Here is an 18,207-nt window from a genome sequence, read left to right on the forward strand (position 1 = left end):
TGCCTCCTGAAAGGAAGATAGTCTGCTTGCCTTTACCATCATCTTTGTTTGTTTCCTCAGGTCCAGTTCCAGGAAATCATTAAATAGCCCTACTCATAATGGAAATCAGAGCCCAGACCAGCTCGGTGGGCTCTAGACACAGCGATGGGTCTGCTAGCTGGAAACATATTCCAGGAAAACTACACAGGTGTGGAATCGCACTGGGACTGGGAGGTGGAGACACCACAGATCAGATCTACTGTATTCTCAGGATTCCCAGAGGACAAAATGTCCTTCCAGAGAAGCTCTTTTTGCCCTCAGATGTTCTCTGATATCCTGAGCTTGCAACAGCTGTGTTATCATTACGGATTTATAAAAGGATTTTATAAAAGGAAAAGGAAGACACCAACTGAATGTTTTTATATCTATTTATAGATACACCTGTACCTATGTCAATAACCAGCATTATCCTGTGACTGTGCTTTGCTTCTGTGTGCAAAAGAGCAGCAATGTGAAACACCACCGGCGTTCTGAGGAGGCCGAGAATCGACCTGTCTCCCGCTCCACTGGCTTGCAGCCACAGCTCCTAACTCTCCTTTGTTTTGTTTGCAAGATTAGATGTAAAGCAGCAGGACTGCTCGTGTCAGGAAGTGCAGTGAAATGCCGTGTTTCTGCGGCTCCCAGAGCCCAGGGAAAAGGGGCTCGTTATCCTACAATGCCGTGCTGACCAGGCACGTCTCGGGGGCACTGCTGTGTTCATGTAACCATGAGGGCTAGGAAAGCGCTCCTTCAGGAAAAGCCCTTAAACAGCTGCAACAAGGTGCTCTGCTCATCTCTCCTAGGAGTGGCTGAACAAGAGGAGAATGAGCCTGCCACAACTTTGAATGGAGAATCAATTTTAGCCATTCTGGGTCCCAGCTACCTCATCTGCTGCCCAGATTTTCCACTCATAATTGGCCCAGAAAACCAACATTTCAGAGTACAGAGAAGATATCAGCAGGCAGAGGAATATTTTGAAGCAAGGCAGGGACAGATGTTTTTGCAGTTGACAGTGGAGGGAAAAGGGGTTTAGTGTGCTGAAAAGCAACATGGCACTGAGAGTATCTGCATGGAGATGGTCCTAGGTTCCCCATCTTTGTTTTGTGGTTGGTTTCATTTGCTGTTGTTGGCGCAGGATTATTCTTTCTGCATCACTTAAAATTTCTGGTGGCGGGAGGAGATCCCCACTGGGGTCTTCACGCTTCTGCCATTTTTCATAGCTGCTCGGTCACTTCGCACTGTATCTGTTCCTTTCTTCTGCAGAGGTTGCAAAGGGGAGCTCTGTAGGACTTTCCCTGGTTCTTCTAAATGTACCAACAGGAGGAAACTTTAGAAGTCATAGCTCCGCTTTCTAAATGCTTTGTCAACTTTGAAGAGTGCTGCTTCATTTCTCAGTTGCACAGTCTCATTGCAGCCCATTTTGTGAATTTATGCTCACGTGGGGATGTAACTACTGTAAGAGGAGAAAATGCTTACAGAACAACATTGTTTACTTTTAAAATTTGCATTAGCTTGAGCTGACAGGAATTGACTCACCAGCTGACCAAGATGGTAGGTGAATATTCCTGTCTTTTTTGAAATACTAATCCTGTCATTTAAAGCCTCTGCACCGTGGTTTGGTACAAACAGTTCAAGCGTTCTGTAAACACCACCAGGTCACCGTCAGTTAGGAGTTCTCAGGATAAAGACTCCCAAGTATTTCAGTTCACTCCTTGCATATCAAGATTAAAGGACTCCTGCTGCTGCAGTTCTTTACGTATTGCATACAAATAGAAACAAAGAGCCACGCTCACCTCTGCTTTAACTTCTTCAAAGTCGCTACTCCAAGCAACAGCTTTGTTCTAAATTAAAATTCACCTTTGTTAACAGTGGCAAACTCTGAATCCAAGTCACCTATAGCAAATTGCACGCAATCTGATCCACTTGCTCTCTTCCTTCTGTTCAGAGGCAAGTACTGATTAACTATTTAAACATTTAGCTAGAAAATAGAATTAAACATTGGATATAAAATATTTAGGATAAGCTGTGTACCTCTGATGCTATAATCATAGCCAAAGCCTCTTCACTCTGAAAGTCTCTCTTGTAGGCAAACATGAATCAATGCGGGTGTAACTGCGCTAGTTGGGCCTATGGGAATTACCATACCAATAAACAGCACAGATTTTTTTACTGTCAAAGTTTAATTCTATTTAAATGGTTTTCTAGATGGTGAAACACATGGTGAACACCACATGTCCAATTAGGCCAAGGTACAATTCCTGGAGACCAAATAGCTCGTTATAACACATCAAGCTGACTTTGTTCTTCTGAAACTAATGCTTCAACTTGACAAAACAACCTCCTCTAGTTAGACAACCAAAGCTATTTCCTGACTGAAATCCTCAGGGGCTTCAGCCCCTGCCCAGGTTCCCTAGAGCATTTCCCTACTTTATACCCTCTGTTTCACAGAATTTCCACAACTATTGCTTTTTATAAAACATAATAACCAGATTCCTTCTCAAGCTTCTTTCCTTCTCGAGTTTGATATTTTTTTTTTCCTTGAATTTTATGTACAGCAATAAAATTTGTTATTTCAGGGCAATGCTGCCTAAGAATCCTCTGTAAGTCATGTTCTTTAGGTAACTTCTTACCCATGTAAATCTCAGTTTCCTTTGGTGATACATATTTATGCTAAGCAATGTAATTAAGAGTTTAGAAAGTATCTGAATAGTACAAGTGTATAAAAGATACCCATTAATGGGTAACAGGTGCCAGTTATTTTCAACAGCATGAATCTGTCAAAGCATACTACTAAGGGAATTAAAAACTTGACCATTTTTTTCCTCCAAAAGATCACAGGTAACGTGACTGAGGCAGTGTTTACGGTATCAAATCTACCTTTTGTATAACCCTGTATTTCACTAGAAGCTAACTTTACTGAAAAGTTTTTTTTTTAAGTACAGTACCTTATGTTGTAAAAGTAACTGTGTATACCATAAACAGGGAATATCTTAAACAAGGTTCTGGTGAAGCAATGGCTGATTCAAAGAACCTGATGGAGCAACGTGGGTTTGTAGAGGGAAGTGTAGGACAAAACACTGACACTGTACAAGAGGTTGGAGCCTTTCATTTGAACCTACTGATCAAACACTGTTTGCAGGATCACCTCTACAGCAAAGAGATATTATGTGTATAGCAGGTGATTAATTTTTTCTTTCCGTTCCTGCCAAGGACATACAGAACCACACTAATATATTGTTCAGTTGGGGAAAATGCTAACAGTCTTACAGGTGTGTTCAGCACAGACTGGGCGAGCAGTTAATCAGATACTGTCCTTCTCATTTGGTTGCCTGTATTTCATTGGACACAATGGTATTCAAAACAGAGCAAAGCATTTGACTTGTGAGAATATTATGTACTGACTTTTGTATATGGCAGTGCAGAGTACCCATGAAAATGGCATTTATTTATAGAGCGGACGTATAGCAACTGTGAAAGATAACGTTTGCACTAGTGACTCAAATGTACTTCTGTACCAAACCTTTACATACACTTAATTATATACTACTGTGAACTACTTCCTTGTGTCAGTGGATTATTTTTAGGGTGATGTGTTATCAGGCTTTGTAAGCAGGAGCAAGCAGCAAAACTACAAGCGAAGTCAACTGATATTTCTAATCCTAAAGTGCAGGGGATACAAGGTGCTAAGGTGACCAAAACCCATGGATGCGACTGCAACGAAAGACAAAAGGCATCCCTTAACCACCACACACATATTCACAGGAGATGTCCAGGTGCTGTTTCACGCTGAATTTAATTAGAACAGTGCTACCGATTCATTTGTACTCAGACATAATTTACTGACGGTATTAACAATATGAGCAGCGAACAACGGTTTAAAGGGTAAGCTGGCCTAGTGGTGTCGACAACGTTTTTGGCAACAGTCCTCCTGCTTCATCGAGAAAGAAAACACTGCGGCTGACGCGGCTCCTAACTGCTTCAGTAGACGTGGACCATGCCGTAGAGGAAAGTCCAGAAGAGGACGTAGGTGAAGAGCCCCCCGACGAGCCCCCCGGTGAAGAGCGGCCGCCGGGACTTGAAGTACTTGTTCCATCGCCGCCCGGCCTTCAGCACCAGCAGCACAGAGAGGAGCACGGAGGCCAGGAAGTAGAAGATGAAGCCGTGCAGGCCGGTGAGGCCCAGGATGCCGGCCGTGGCGCCCGACAGGGCCGACACCGAGGTGCGGCAGTAGTCCAGCACCGCCGCGTTGCCGCGCACCGCCGCTTCGCTGATGAACTGCGGCCCCTCGCGCTTAGCCGCCGCCGCCGCGGCCATGGCCGCCCGCCGGCTCCGGGGATCGCCGCCCTCCCGGCGAGCCTGCGGCAGAGCACACGCGCGCTGGGCGGCGGCGGCGGCGGCGGCGGCGCTTCCCTCCCCCGGTAACGAGCCGCCGCCGCCGCTCCCGGCCCGCCGCCCTCCCCGCCCGGCCCGGCCCGGCCCGGCCCGTACCTCTCATCCACGGCGGCGAGCTGCTCCGCGGCACCCTCGGCCGGGCCCAGCCGTCACGCCTCGCACCCTGCCGGGGGACACCGCGCGCCGCCCGTCAGTCCTGGCCGCCGGCCGCCGCCGCCCCCACCGCGCCGCCCCGACCTACCGCCGCCGTAGAGCCGCTCGCCACCCCGCCGGAAGCTCCTGTCAGGCATCTTGGCGCGGGGGCCGCCGGGAGAGCGGCCTGGCTTCCGGCGCCGCGCGTCAGAGGCGGGCGAGGCGGCGCCCCATTGGCCGGCAGCGCGGGGCGGCGACGGCGGCGGCGGGCGAGGCGCTTTGTTCGGGCGGCGGCGGCGGGGCCATGTCGTACGTGCCGGGGCAGCCGGTCACCGCCGTGGTGGTGAGCCAGGGGCGGGGGGGGGGGGGGCGCGCGGGGACCCCGCGGGGCCGGGGCGCCTCCCGCCCCCGCGCCGGGAATCGGCTCCTCCTCGGGCAGCCGCGGGCGACGGGCGGGGCCGGGGCGGCGGCTGCTCCCGGGGCCGGGCTGGGGCTGGGCCGGGGCTGCCCTGCCTGGCGGCTGCCCGCGCCCCGCCGCCCCGCGCCACTGCTCGAGGGACGCGTTCGTTTACTCGGGCCCAAACGCTTCTCTCGGGGAGCCGCTCGGCCCGCGGAAGCCTCTGGCGGCGCTACGTGACAGACCGACCTCAGCGCCCCGAGCGTCTCCCACCGCCTTAATACCGCGTTCCTCTTTTCAGCTGCTGCTTGAGAAAGCAAGGGATAAGCAGTCACTGCATCCTGCTATAACCTGATACACGAGCCTCGCCGAGGGGCCTCGTCTCCTTTGTTGTACCGGGTGCTTTGCACAAGACCTGATGTTTTCCTGCGTGGTTGGTGGTAATGGGGCAGGAGCGGCTGGCTGAGCACTTTGTTCGGTGCCCTCCGCTGTATGCGACTGCAGGACACAGGCAGGATAAGGACCTGCCACGTATGTTTGAATTTTATGAAGCAGAGCTTTTAAAAAATACGTTAAACGCCTTAATCAGAAAACAGAACACAAGCAAAGGTTGCTATATTGTTTCTTTCACTAATTAAATTACTAAATTAGTTTAATTGCCCTTTTGGGTGGTTTGACTGTTGGCCTAGCTGGAATAGGCTGTGCCACTTTTAGTGGTGGGAGAGCAGACATCCCTGAGGATGTGTGAGATGCCTTAGTTTAGCAAGCTGTTCATATCCTAGTGAGATCCTGAGTCTACTGCCACTCAGAAAGCTCAGCTCCTGACTGAGGCAGAAGTTTGAGAAGCCCCTTCTGAGTGGGTGTTGTTCCAGTTAAAGATCCTGGCTCTTTATCTTGGCTCAGAAATTCCTGCAGCACTTGGCAGTTACACAGTACTTCAGTAATCTGTAGAGTTTGTCAGATGCCTGCGTTCTTCAGTCAGCAAGGAACTTGCATACCTTCAGATTACAAAAAAATCAAATCGATAACTTACAACATCTAAAAAGAAACATTCTACTAATAGGCTAGTATTTCCATTGACCAAGCTACACAGGAACACAAGGCACTTGGACAAAAAGCCAGATGAATCTAGAGATGAACAACTGCTAGTTAGCAGCGTTGACTCACATTTAAGAAGAACTGCTCTCAGTTTTTAATGCCTTCCCCCTTGTTTTCAGTGCAGCGGTAAAGCACTGGCTAGGTGAGAAGCTTGACTACATAGTGGCACGAGAACCCTTGGGATGAGCTTGCAGATGCTCTTCTGTCACATAACTTTGTGGCAGGGCCGAGAACAGTCTAGAGCCAATTGTTGCAGTCAGCACCAAGGTTATATGTCACTGGTAGGTGACAAATGCTATGTAATAGTAGTTTTCTACGAAGGAGTTTTAGAGCTGTTTGCTTGCTTACAACACATGCAGATTTGATACATGGTTCTTATTCTAACCAAGGCTGTGATACAGCCTTTTCTAGTAGCGTTAACTGAGGTTTATAGCATCTCTGTGAAAGAAATATCTAACTGGCTTATATGTGTCCATTTCTGAAACGGACTTAAGATTTCTTCCAGTGATCACAGTACTGAGTTATTCTCTTTTCTTTTTAGCAAAGGATTGAAATACATAAGCTTCGTCAAGGTGACAACTTGATTCTAGGATTCAGCATTGGAGGTGGCATTGATCAGGACCCTGCTCAGAATCCTTTCTCTGAAGATAAGACTGACAAGGTCAGATGCTCCTCGCTTTCAGTAGCGACTATCTCTGCAAAATGCTGCGCGTACCCACATGCATCTGTATTCTGTCATCTCACTTGGCTGACAAGTTATTCCATTGCCATGTAATCATCTGCAGACAGGCTTGTGTCGAAGTTAGCTCTTGTTCAACTTTACTTTCCAGCATCACACAAACCTGTTTTTAACTAGAATCCGTTAATATACTACAAAGTATTTTTTCATTGTCAGTAAAGTGGCCCTTTGAGTATTTAATGCTTCCATATGTAGTAAACGAACACTTAATTTTTTTTCAGGGTATTTATGTAACAAGGGTGACTGAAGGAGGCCCAGCAGAAGTTGCAGGGCTTCAGATCGGAGATAAGATCATGCAGGTAAACACCAACATAAGACAAGTCCTAATTTAGTACCCAGCTATGCAGTACCCAGGTGTGTGCTGCAGAGAAGTTCCTGCTGGGGGGACGTACGGTCTTCTAGGTACTTTCCAGGGCAGGTTGTGGGGGTTATGCCAAATGTCAGTTAACTGCTCTTATAGAACTACGTAGTGGAAAAAGTAACCGGACTCCTGTGAGTCCGTGCATGTGCCTCCGATTTGTTTGTTTCCGTGCACTGGATTTTGAGAAGAGCTGCTAGGCTTAGATGGCCTGAGGGAACCCACCAGAGATGGGGCAGCCCAAGGGCTTGCCCCTGTGCGTCAGGCTTGCCCTGCTTTGTCAAGACTTGCTGTCTGTGACTACTGAAGCACCTTGTGTTCTTTTTCTAGGTGAATGGCTGGGATATGACAATGGTAACTCATGACCAGGCTAGGAAGAGGCTGACAAAAAGAAATGAAGAAGTGGTGCGGCTGCTGGTGACCAGGCAATCTCTGCAGAAGGCTGTGCAACAATCAATGATGTCCTAATCAATCATGAGGTTGGGGAAGGGTTGGGGAGGGAGAGATGTAGACTGGATATCAAGCAAGGAAGCAAATACTAGACCTGAGCAGGCTGTCTGGAAGGAGTGCATGTTCCTACCTGTGGTAAACACTATTTTTCTTTTTCTGGTGTAACTGACAGTAGTAAAACTCTAGTCCTGTAAGCAGAGTGCTTCTCTAAAGTCTTCCCTGCAGGTACATGGCAAGACCCTGTAATAGTCATGGCTTTCAGGAGGACAGGACAAATACTAGTTATTTAAGGAAGCAACTGGAGGAGCCTCAACTTTGACAAGATTCTTCTGTAGCACAGAAGCTTCCTCTTTCAAAAGGAAGCATGGCTTCTGCCAAGGAAGATAAGAGGGTTTGCTGTGGCCAAGCTTGTAGACACAAGCTGTCCTGTCCTCCTGTGCTATCAAGTTAAAATGTCAATTAAGAGTTGCACTCTGCTGTGGGGAGGAGCACTGTACTAATCTCACACTGTGTGCTAGCCAGACAGAGTATGCTGAAGGGTTTGGGCATTATGGTTTACTGCAAAAATTCCCTGTACAGAGGAGCCTCTTCAGACAAGAGACAACAACCGAGTAATACAGAAGAGTTAGATTAGTACCTGTGAAGTGCACTAAAAGCTCTTAGACACTACAATTCAGCTTTGTTATCAGAGTGAAACCTCAATTCTCCTTGTTCCTTAGTAATTCTTAACACCAAATGAATCAAGATTAAATGGCAGGAATACAGAGCAATACGAGTAGGTAAAGAAAATACTATTGCTGGACTTACCAAAAAGGCTGCTCGTATCTGTAGTCTCCCATTCTTTATACCACTTCTGTCAGACTTCAGGTGGAGGGGGTGGATTTTGGTTTGCATCTTGTAGAAGACTTTCCTTAAATTACTGATTTATTGGATGGAAGAGAAGAATATGCCAGTAATTTGCATAAGTGCCTCTTGACCAAATTTAAACTTCTAGTAAGCTACAAAGTTGTTTAAATCAATTACGTACTACAGGATTTAAGATTCTTGCTGCAAAACTGAGTTAATTATCTAGCATTCTCAGTGGTTTGTTAACCAGCTAGCTTTACAATTATCTGAAAACTGGAGTTCTTAATCCACCTCAGTTGATTTATACATATCTATACTTTCCTTAAGCGGTCTTCAGGTAAGCTGTTGTAAATAGAACACGAGGAGATGGCAGACTAACTTATTCAGTACATTACTGCTATGCCATGTAGGCATATTTTGATTAATGCATCTCAGACTGTTCTGTACACACCAGCAGATGCCTATTTACCATTTTTGTATCTATTGAACTATTACAATACTGCTTTTGAATTTTGTAACAATTAAGAATTCAGTGGTAAATTTTAAGGCTTTCAAGCTGAAGTTATTTTTGTTACTATAAAGATACACTGCTTTTTGTACTGCTATGTCACTTGATTTTACACACAATAAAAAAAGCTGGATTTCCTGAGCTGCATCTCTCTACGTATTTGACTGCCTCCAGCTGGGACTTCTTTTTTCTAAGGGGATTTTGGACTATGTCAACAAAATGCAGTCTTAGAAACTGAGGTTAGCAAGGTCTGATTTCACTGTCGGGTATTCATAGTGTTAGTGAACTCTCAAAACCTCACCTAGTCTCTAGCAGGTGGGAAAGAGTTGTAGTTTTCCTTAGGCTGACATCTAGCAAGAGAGAAACTGAGTATTCAAGTACTGTTCCAGTACAAATGCATAGATCACCTTCCAGTTCTTTCAAAAAGGTATAATACTTACCTTCAAGAAAGTCAAGGCCTTGATCTCAACCTGGAACATACCCCATGTGTTTAGAATGTTGCCCAGGAACAAAAACATGTATTTAGGAACTTTAATCATTGGGCTGTTAATTAACATGATCCACTTCGAAATAATCCCTTTGACAATCTTTATTCCTTACCATCCACAGTATAGGACTCCAGGTATGCCAGTAGAAGTAAGCAAAATTAAATTAAGTAGGTGCACTGGAAGTATTCAGATATATTTATCTGAGCACTTGTCTTAGCACATTTGAAAGAGCTTTCAGTGAGATAGGAACACAGTCACTGTTTCTTCTCAGTACTCTTCCTTTCTTTGGGTTCAGCTTTTAACATTGATGTTTACTTTTTTTTCCTCCAGTATCCCTTTCATGTACCATTATTGCTGTTACAGCAGTGTTCTACTGTGACTTGGTCTGTGAGGAGTCAGCAGCAGCAGTTAGATCTGTGGACCTGCTTCCTTTGTCACTACGTTAACATTTTAAGTGGTTGCTTAGATATGATCTGAGATTTTTGGAAGCCAGGACTCCGGCTCTTTGGAAGTGAAGCACGATCAGAAAGACACGAGTCTGATCTTTCCCCTTCTTGTTGCTAGAGGAAGAAGGGCCACACGTTGCTTCAACAGCTCAAGCCAAGCTGGATTTGCAGCTTCAACAGGTATGAGAGTCTCTTCCATCCACAAGCAGCTAGATAGCTTGGTATCCTTTAAGGCATTTGGCAATCAGCATTTGGTGAGGCGAGAGCTTGTACATGGTACCAGAAAGGATCAAAGTAAATAGAGCTCAGAGTCAGTATTTCTGGTACCTGGTTAAGAGACATCTTGAAATCCCTTAGCCAAGATGGGGTAAGTCCAATATAAAAAGTTTTTATCTTGGCAGGAGATGTTATTCACAAGGTTCATACCCCCGTCTCCTATAAAGGCAGTAGTGTTGGATCATAAAAACAACATCAAAGATGATGGAGAAGACACCCAGGCCAAACTTGGTTGGATCTCCAAAGATTAGCTTCCACTGATCTGTCAAACACAAGATTAGAGAACTAAGACAAGTTAATCAAACCAACAAGTTAGTCTTGTCTTGAATGGTCATGCCATACATAGAGTAGTTGATGTTTAACTGGACTGTTCAGATACACCTTAAGACTGATTGCAGTGTATAACTTATATGAAACTAACTAAACTGTTTTGCAGTTTCTTCAGAATAGCTGTCATTTTTTAACTTGAGGAAATACAAACACTTCTTTATTCTTAATGTAGAAACAGCTACCCACACTGCCACACAAACATGCTCCTCCCAAGTTAACATACAGCGTTATGTCTGCTTTGCAGCAGGATTTCCCCCCAACACTACCACTTAGAAGGGCCCCCAACCATCTCATTTCCAGCCTTACCATTGTTGTATGACTGCAGAAACATCTGCAGGAGGCTGAAGCTCCCACCAGTGAAGTCTAGTAACACATTTCCAATACTCCATCCCTCAGTGCTCTTCCGGCGGAAGTTCATGTATGCCTGGGAGTGTGACAAGAAGCTGGTTAGTATCTCATTGCCTGGTTGCACCTAGTCACACCTGTCAACACCTAGTAGTCCTGTGAGACCTCAATCCTGGCTACCTAGTGTGGTATCACAGTAGTTAGCAGAAGCCTTGTTCTAGTCTGCAAGTGAGGTTCAGCTGTTCCTTCCTGGCAAGAAAGCTCACCATGGAGACTTCTCTGTTCATTTTAGAAGTTGATCTACCTCTTAGTGCCCTGGGCAATCCCAATAAAACAAGTGAGCATTCCTGAGAGTAACATTTCAGAACTCTTCTGGAAAATTATGTGGTATCTTCAGACTATTTTGTCACTAGAAAATGAATAAATAGTCATCATTACTGGCTTAGTCTAGTCAGACTTTCAAGAAGATGCACTTCACACTTAGGGTGGCAGTAATATAGTATAAAAACAGAAAAGTTCAGATTTACCTGTGGAAAATATTTTATCAGTGTGACTGCTAACTTAATGTAAGAGAAGCAAAATAAGAATTGTAGCCACGTCATTTCCTCAGCTGCAGCAAGAAACAGTGTTGTAAATGTAAAAATCCAAGCAAGTGCCAATAGTCCAACAACAACTTTGGATACTTTCTGACCTGCTCTCTGAAACAGAAATGTAGACACATTTAAAACTGTCCACACACCATTATAAGATATACAATATGCTCAGTACTATGCAAGGTTACAGAACAAACCCATTGTTGCACCAATTAGACTCAGACCACAAGGGAATTTTAAGACTAAATGGAGTGCTACAGCAACCAAGAGCTGATCGGTTTGCAAGAGCTGATTAGTGACAGCGAACAGCATTTATTTAGAACACTATTGTCCATGAGCAAGTGGAAACAATATTGCTGCAATGTTCTTGAAGATTTATAATGCCTGTTATTCAGTGCCACAGCTATCACAATCTCCTGAGTTTAGCTTGATGATACCAAGGGTTCCTGCATATGCAAGAGGCTGCTGATACCATTACGGAATAGAGTTCATGGTTGCCTTCAGATTCTTTACTAGAAAAATTATCACACCTAACAGTGGCAACAAATGAACCATGACAGTTTTAGGTTTAGCATCACTGAAGGAAGCACTCCAGGACAGAAATAGTTATCTGTTAGCAATAGTTACCATCTAGAGCAAATTGGCTGTTCAGATCAGAGGCTTTTACAATGGGAACTAAATAAATAACCACCTGACTTTAATGATAGAATGGGATGGGAATTACAGAAGACTCTCTGCAGCTGTTTTGGGAGGGGATGGGTTGAAGAAGAAAGCTCATGATGTGCAGGCAATCTGAGGACCATCCTAACCCAAGGAATGCTCCAGATGGTGAGGAAACAGCAACACACATCTTTACAGCTCTACACAGTACAAATGTCATCTGTGTACTGGCTAGAGATCTGTTTGGGAACTTTATGAACCTGGCTGTTTGCCTTAGTTATTTTGAATCCCTAAAGAGTCTACTGATAAGCTCAGAACATCCATGAGGCTGAAGTAGCTAAGCTTACTGGAGCGACCATTAGCTCAGTAAAGATAAGGCAGTTGGACTGTGAAGTTTCCCTTCTGGAGAGGCTGAGGAAAGGGCAATGAAGGTGTCTTTGGAGAACAGAGAGGGTGGACCTGAGTACGGGGTGTTGTGAGGTGTCCGACAGAGGGAGCTCTGCCAGAGCTGACAGGTCAGTCCAGCATTGAGACCTACCTCATACATGCTGCACTGAATTATGATGAGAAGAGTCAGAGCTACTGCATGGAGACTGAAGAAAACATCGTTGATAGCCACAGGGTTTACTCCATTGGGATAACTGAGTAAGAATTCCTCCTAAATGTAAGGGGAGCCAAAACTAGTCAAATACCATAGCTTCCTCTGTAAATAACCTCCCTCCCCCACAAATATTAAAGATAACGTTTACCTTAATTAAGGGAATCCAGAAGAGTCCAATGTTAAACACACTGTATGCTATGAAGCCAGTAAGGTTTAATGCAATAAAGTCAAAGCTTAATCCAACAACACTAGAGAGAGAAAAAAAAGTTTTAAAAATATGCATCAGAGCGTTACAGCCAGTTCCAAGGAGGACTTGTCATTAGGATGTGCCAATATATAGACAGTTTTTCATGTAAGCCAAAGCTGCAGGCATTGTTGCAACATGATGCCGAGTTCATCAGGAAGCAAGGTGAAATATCCTTTATATGCCACACACTGGTATGCCAAATCTTAGGACTAGGCGTCTGTAGGATGCACTTAGTTTCCTCTGACCTGCCTGTATGAAAGTTCACTGGGGCTACATTTATTGAGGCTGTCTTTGCCCTGTTCCTCAGTCTTTCTATGCGTTATTCACAAGAACCGAGATGGACATAACTGAAACTAAGACCATGATTTTCAGAAGTGCTTGAGTAACTTACAAACACATCTTAAGTCTCTTTACCTTTTCCGTCGCCAGTTCTCAAAGAGTTGAGGATAGAAGGAGATAGACCAGGCAAGGAAATAGATCCAGCCAACCACCTCATCAGCATATTTCACTATGATGCTGTGAATCACTTGAAATTGAATCCTAGGTCTGAAGGTTAACGTATACAGAGTTAGTCAATTTGTCTGTTCACACTTTTTTCAGGACATTTCCCCTTCTTCTACTTAAAGAGAAAACAGAGTCAAGGAATTTGAGACAAAACAGTTAGGATCCCGAGTTGGTTTCAGTTGATTTTTTCCCCTTTCCTTTAGTGCCCTTGTTATGTTTAAGACTTCTACCACGCCTAGCCTTTTCTTCTTGTCCGACTCTTTCCTTTCCATTCTACTATCATACAAATCTTCCAAAAGGTCATCTTGTGCCTATTGTTTCCATTCTCTTAGCATGAGGTCTGTTGTGCAACAGCAGTTTCACTTTTCATGCTCTGCCAGCAAAGCCTCATGATCATGCCTGTCCTGTTGAACATTTCATGAATGTGGCCACCTCTGCATTTGTTGCAAGTTTTAAAAGCAGAAGTGAAATGAAGAAGTAAGACAGGAGTATGGTGTTGTACAGTGCCATCTGGGCAACAGGCAAATACAATCCAGTTTTCTCCATGTTGTTAGACTGTTTTCCTATTACAGAGGACAGTAGCATCTGTGAATGGAGGCCCCTCTAACCTAAAAAATCAGACTATTACCACTCCAGAGCAAATTCTAAGCAACAGCAGTATCCCACTGGACTTTTACAGCCAAGTGCTTCATGGATCAGGAAGGCTAGTGTATAGTTTTGAGACTCTTGGGAGGGGTTATTAAACCAGACTAAGGAGCCATGGGAACTCAGAGTCATCTGGTAATGAAATCTAAGATACCTAGACTACCATTCTGCTTCCATACATTGTATTTATCTGAATACCTTGAGGACTGCTGGAGGGTCACTACATCTTCTTGACTATATACCACCCCTGTCTCATTAACTATTTGACTATAAAAAGAGGGAACAATCACCTTAAGTGTAGGGAGCAGTAAGATAGTAAGCAGAGCTAAAAACCAGTTTCTCACCCAGTTAAGTTGGAATTACTGGTATGAAGATACACTGTAACTTGCCCAACATCATCTGCTTTTACTTGAAAGTCTACCTTAGTGAGACCTGCAGGCAATTTTATCTGCAAGGCAAAATGGAGGAAAGAAAGAGGAGAGTTGCACCATACCAACAGCAGGCTTTTGCATAAGGTCAGAAGTCTGTTATGTGACTTACTTCGTTAGGTAGTTCAACAATGGTTCTGTGTTTCGATGAGTACGTAATATTAAGAGTTATCAACAGTGTCTCATTTAATGGAGCCCTGCAAAGGCAGAAAAGCCAAGTTAGACTAGTGCCTGAATTCAAAGACTTTCCTTCAGGCCTATTGGAGAATGTCTGCCAATTCCTCACAGCTTTGGCAAACTTAATGGACAGTCCATACACAACAGTACCTGCCTAGTACTCAAAGGAACACCAACATCAAAGTATTTTAGCAGTGTGCTATTCCTTCTTCTGAACACTTAGTTAGAACTAGTGATGGGCACTAGACAGTTATAAGGCCGCATTTTACCTCCCTCTTCTCTTCATTTTACTTCCCTCTGCCACCTAAGTGGCAGAGCAAAACCATAGCAGCAAGGGATTAATAAGCACCATGACAGGATTTGGTGGTGGGGGAGAAGAAAAGCAGAAGCGATGGAAGTGCTACAAACTAAGAATCAATTGACTGAAATAGATCTGCACAACTTTCTTCCCAGAACTTCACTGGGCACTTGTCCAGAAGGTTTAATTGTAGTGCTGTACTTAGTGTATCATAAGATTCAAATGCTTGTACTTGTTCATGAACTAGATTACAGTACTGTGTCTTTCTTTGCAAAAAGAAGAGTTCTAGACTGCTGCAGTGATGTTTAGCCTTTTTCCTTCCTAACCACAGTTACTATATTGTCATCTGACTGTTCACTTCTCCCCACCACCACTCCTTTGAAATTTCAAAGTTGTTGAATATTTAACACTTCTTTCCTGGAAAAAGGCTGACAAAGCAAGAACACAGACAAACAATGCACTACATTAAACAATGGGACTGAGGTGCACCAGCCCCAGTGGAGCTGCATTTCTTTGCTAGAAACAAAGAGTTTTGTTTGCCTGGTAAAGTCTCTAGTGATCCTTCTAGGAAATACAAGTTTTTCTTAAGCTTTGGGTTTTGGAGGTGGAGGAAACTTAAGTTCGCTTACAGCAGACAGTTAAATAAGCTAATATAGGACAGACAGTACACAATATCTTTCCCTGCTAGAGCTTCCATACAAATGACATGGGATATTGTTGGAGGCGCACTCCACACAAGGCTGCGGGTGAGGCTTCTGCACCACTTTGGTCCAAACTGGTTTTAAAGGTGATGTAACAGTCTAGGAGTGGCCAGTCACACACAAGTGAGATTCACTCTGCGCACCTACCCTCTAGCTCCTCCCCTGTTCCAAAGAGAAAGTGAAGTTGCAGTCGTGATTTTACCTCAGAGATATAGTGATGTTTGTTGAACTCCCATTTTCTAATGAAACCACTTCAGGGACAGACAATACAATGGCTCCATCTGGGGAAAACAAAACAAAAACTCCCACTCAATTACTATGAATGACAGACACTCCTGAATGTCTGAAGACCCAGCTGTTTTATTTTGTGATAGGAAGATTTCATCAAATGCTGTCTGCACTGTCAGTCTAATAAAAAAAACACACATACGACAAACAAAGGGACTACAGCTTATTTCAAGGCAAACTAAATGAAAGAAGAGGAACTAAATAACTGTCACTTGAACAAGTCGTAAGGAAGCAACTTCAAATATTTGAAGTGCAACAGAAGTTCATGCCAACAGAAGTTATACGGTATTTTAAACTCATGCTAATTGTTTCTTGCTGTGATCCTAGTAATTTGCGAGTCAAAATGCTCAAAGTTCAGTTTAAAACTGCTGCTTGAGCCACAAATTCAAACCAGATATCCATATGTTCAAGAGAACATGAATTTATTATCCTAATGCTTCAGGGTTCTCAAGCACCTTGCTATAAGGCTCTGAAATGTTGTTATTAAGGGGTACACTTTGCAACAACCCAGCTAGATTGTACCACATCATGTTTTGAGAGAGAGGTCCAGATTATAAATGCCAATTTTACTGATATAAAAATGATAAATTATCATGTGTTAGCAATTTTGGGTTTGTATGTTTAAAGAACAAAAGTGGCAGGAGGAAGAATAAAGAGCTACATAAAAATAAGATCAGATATATGAAGAGAGATAAATGGATTGTCCTGGACACTTATTTACAAACACTGCTTGTGTACTTGGCACCCTATTTTGTCTCCTGAACTATGAAGTTCAAGACAACTAGAACTGAAATCATGGTTTGAAAAAATACATGGGCTGGATACAGTGAAGTGGCAGACACTAGCAGTTAGCCTTAGAGCAGTGGTGAGTCCCTTGGGTGTGTCAGGAGCCTCATGCAGCAGTTGGAGCACCTCCCTGTACCTTCTGAAAGTTGATATATTTAGAAAGAATTGAGAAACTTTGTTTAGATAAGAATAAACTGCAAGAGCCACTATTGCAGGAAGTTGTATAGGTATTATCTGCATCAGAAGCAGTGGTGCGCGTCTGTCTTGCTGCCTTATAGAACAGAGAGTTCTTAAGAAGTTATTTAAATGCAGGAGAGCTCCCCAGTTCATCGCCAGCTGCTCCACGCACAATATTTAACCCACATCTGCAGAAGCGAATTCGTATGCTCCCCTAGCGCTCCATCTGGCCCACCAGCGCCTCAACGCAGCGCCGTGCGCGCGGGAGCGAGCGCATGAAGCCCAAGGAAAGGCGTGAAGGAAGAGCCGAGGGGACACCTGGAGCAGCTCTCCCTGGAGAGGCGCCGTGAGGGGCCTACCCCAGCGGAGCAGCCTCGGGCACGGCTCCTCCACCTCTTACCAGCCAGGAGCTGGCCCTGCCCTGGGCAAACACTCACCGCCAGGCCCCAGCAGCGCGAGCGAGAGGCACAGCAGCGGCGGGAGCAGGCATCTTGTCCCCATCCTGGCAGGGCTGCAGAAGGGGTAGAGGGGGAAGAAAAGCTTTGCTCAGGCTCCACGCGTTATGGGGGGCAGCACCACCCCGTCCCCTCAGGGGCAGCACCCACCAAACGGCTCCCTGCCCCCGGCCCGGCTCCCCCCCCCCCCCCCCGAGGGACCCTCGGCCACCTCCCCTGCCCCCCGTCCCGGCAGGGCACCGGCCTTTCAGCCCCTTTCTCTGCCCGGACCCCCCGGGGACATCTTCCCCTCGCAGTTTGCCCCACAGAGCTGCCGCCCCCTCACAACCGCCGCCTCTGGTCCCCGGGGACCTCCCCTCACCTCAGCGACACCCTTCCCGCGCGGGACTACAAGTCTCAGCAGCCCCCGCGCCTCCGCCAGCCCCCGCCGCCTGAGGCGGCCAGGCGCGGTGCATGCTGGGACTTGTAGTCCCCGCCGCCCTGCCCTCAGGAGGCACGGTGAAGCGGCTCCGTCCCGCGCTTTAAGGGGGAGGCAGGCGCCGAGGACGAGCGTCTGGGAAAGGGCGCCTACCTCCTCCTAGCGCTGCAGCTCCGTCTCGCGTGCCTCCGGCTCTTCCCTTTTCTGCTTCTCACGTGAGGCGGCCGCCTATCAACTCCCCGCCTAACGCCCCTTGGCCGGCGCGGCGCCGGTGTGGCCGCCCTCGGCTGCCATCTTGGGTGTGGCGGAGCGGGCGGCGGCGGCGGGGCCGCGAGGTGGGAGCGCTGCGGCGGGAGGCGGCCGGCTGCGGCTTCGCCTTTGTGCTGCGCTGTCGCTCGGAGCCGCA

General features: G+C 45.8%; 4 protein-coding genes across 12 annotated transcripts in view; 2 read left to right on the forward strand and 2 right to left on the reverse strand.

The window, feature by feature from the left end:
• The window catches only part of P2RX5 (purinergic receptor P2X 5), a 31,234-nt gene extending 27,660 nt beyond the window's left edge, over positions 1-3,574 (forward strand). For 3 of the 5 annotated variants that reach the window (XM_067309892.1, XM_067309893.1, XM_013953880.2), the window contains exon 12: positions 61-3,574. In XM_067309892.1, the coding sequence (XP_067165993.1) occupies positions 61-136 (76 nt within the window). In that variant the 3' untranslated portion in view covers positions 137-3,574. The remainder of the gene's footprint in view (positions 1-60) is intronic. The other 2 variants (XR_010886232.1, XR_010886233.1) reach the window with 2 other exon arrangements.
• A 218-nt stretch (positions 3,575-3,792) lies between these two features.
• EMC6 (ER membrane protein complex subunit 6) lies at positions 3,793-4,724 on the reverse strand. The gene is made up of 3 exons (XM_067309894.1): positions 4,652-4,724; positions 4,507-4,573; positions 3,793-4,374 (listed from the first exon to the last, which is right to left on the reverse strand). Exon 3 carries the CDS (start codon positions 4,330-4,332, stop codon positions 3,997-3,999), a length of 336 nt encoding a protein of 111 aa, XP_067165995.1. The 5' UTR covers positions 4,333-4,374; positions 4,507-4,573; positions 4,652-4,724; the 3' UTR covers positions 3,793-3,996.
• A 45-nt stretch (positions 4,725-4,769) lies between these two features.
• On the forward strand, positions 4,770-9,079 carry TAX1BP3 (Tax1 binding protein 3). The gene is made up of 4 exons (XM_067309841.1): positions 4,770-4,885; positions 6,579-6,698; positions 6,998-7,075; positions 7,465-9,079. The coding sequence occupies exons 1-4, from the start codon at positions 4,847-4,849 to the stop codon at positions 7,600-7,602; spliced, it is 375 nt and encodes a 124-aa protein (XP_067165942.1). The 5' UTR covers positions 4,770-4,846; the 3' UTR covers positions 7,603-9,079.
• Positions 9,080-9,512: 433 nt separating this feature from the next.
• CTNS (cystinosin, lysosomal cystine transporter) lies at positions 9,513-18,037 on the reverse strand. 5 transcript variants are annotated; one of them, XM_067309836.1, is made up of 11 exons: positions 17,745-17,932; positions 17,366-17,439; positions 15,880-15,958; positions 14,614-14,698; positions 14,418-14,521; positions 13,339-13,470; positions 12,826-12,925; positions 12,615-12,734; positions 11,351-11,521; positions 10,785-10,902; positions 9,513-10,410 (listed from the first exon to the last, which is right to left on the reverse strand). In XM_067309836.1, exons 2-11 carry the CDS (start codon positions 17,427-17,429, stop codon positions 10,280-10,282), a joined length of 1,104 nt encoding a protein of 367 aa, XP_067165937.1. In that variant the 5' UTR covers positions 17,430-17,439; positions 17,745-17,932; the 3' UTR covers positions 9,513-10,279. The 5 variants fall into 5 exon arrangements, with proteins under 5 accessions (XP_067165937.1, XP_013809336.2, XP_067165941.1 ...); XM_013953882.2 differs by lacking the exons at positions 15,880-15,958; positions 17,745-17,932 and adding an exon at positions 17,955-18,037; XM_067309840.1 differs by lacking the exon at positions 11,351-11,521 and having other exon boundaries at positions 17,745-17,935.
• Between the last annotated feature and the right edge of the window lie 170 nt (positions 18,038-18,207).

This window comes from Apteryx mantelli, chromosome 22 (assembly GCF_036417845.1).
Source record: "Apteryx mantelli isolate bAptMan1 chromosome 22, bAptMan1.hap1, whole genome shotgun sequence".
Taxonomy (NCBI): domain Eukaryota; kingdom Metazoa; phylum Chordata; class Aves; order Apterygiformes; family Apterygidae; genus Apteryx; species Apteryx mantelli.

Coding starts and splice junctions, on each gene's coding strand:
- EMC6 (XM_067309894.1), bottom strand. CDS start 4,332: ATGGCCGCGGCGGCGGCGGCTAAGCGCGAGGGGCCGCAGTTCATCAGC.
- CTNS (XM_067309836.1), bottom strand. CDS start 17,429: ATGGGGACAAGATGCCTGCTCCCGCCGCTGCTGTGCCTCTCGCTCGCG. Junction 13,471..14,417: donor AGTAATTCCAACTTAACTGG/GTGAGAAACTGG, acceptor GTTAACCTTCAG/ACCTAGGATTCAATTTCAAG. Junction 11,522..12,614: donor TTCAGTGCAGCATGTATGAG/GTAGGTCTCAAT, acceptor TTTCTGTTTCAG/AGAGCAGGTCAGAAAGTATC.
- TAX1BP3 (XM_067309841.1), top strand. CDS start 4,847: ATGTCGTACGTGCCGGGGCAGCCGGTCACCGCCGTGGTG. Junction 4,886..6,578: donor AGCCGGTCACCGCCGTGGTG/GTGAGCCAGGGG, acceptor TTTTCTTTTTAG/CAAAGGATTGAAATACATAA. Junction 7,076..7,464: donor TCGGAGATAAGATCATGCAG/GTAAACACCAAC, acceptor TTCTTTTTCTAG/GTGAATGGCTGGGATATGAC.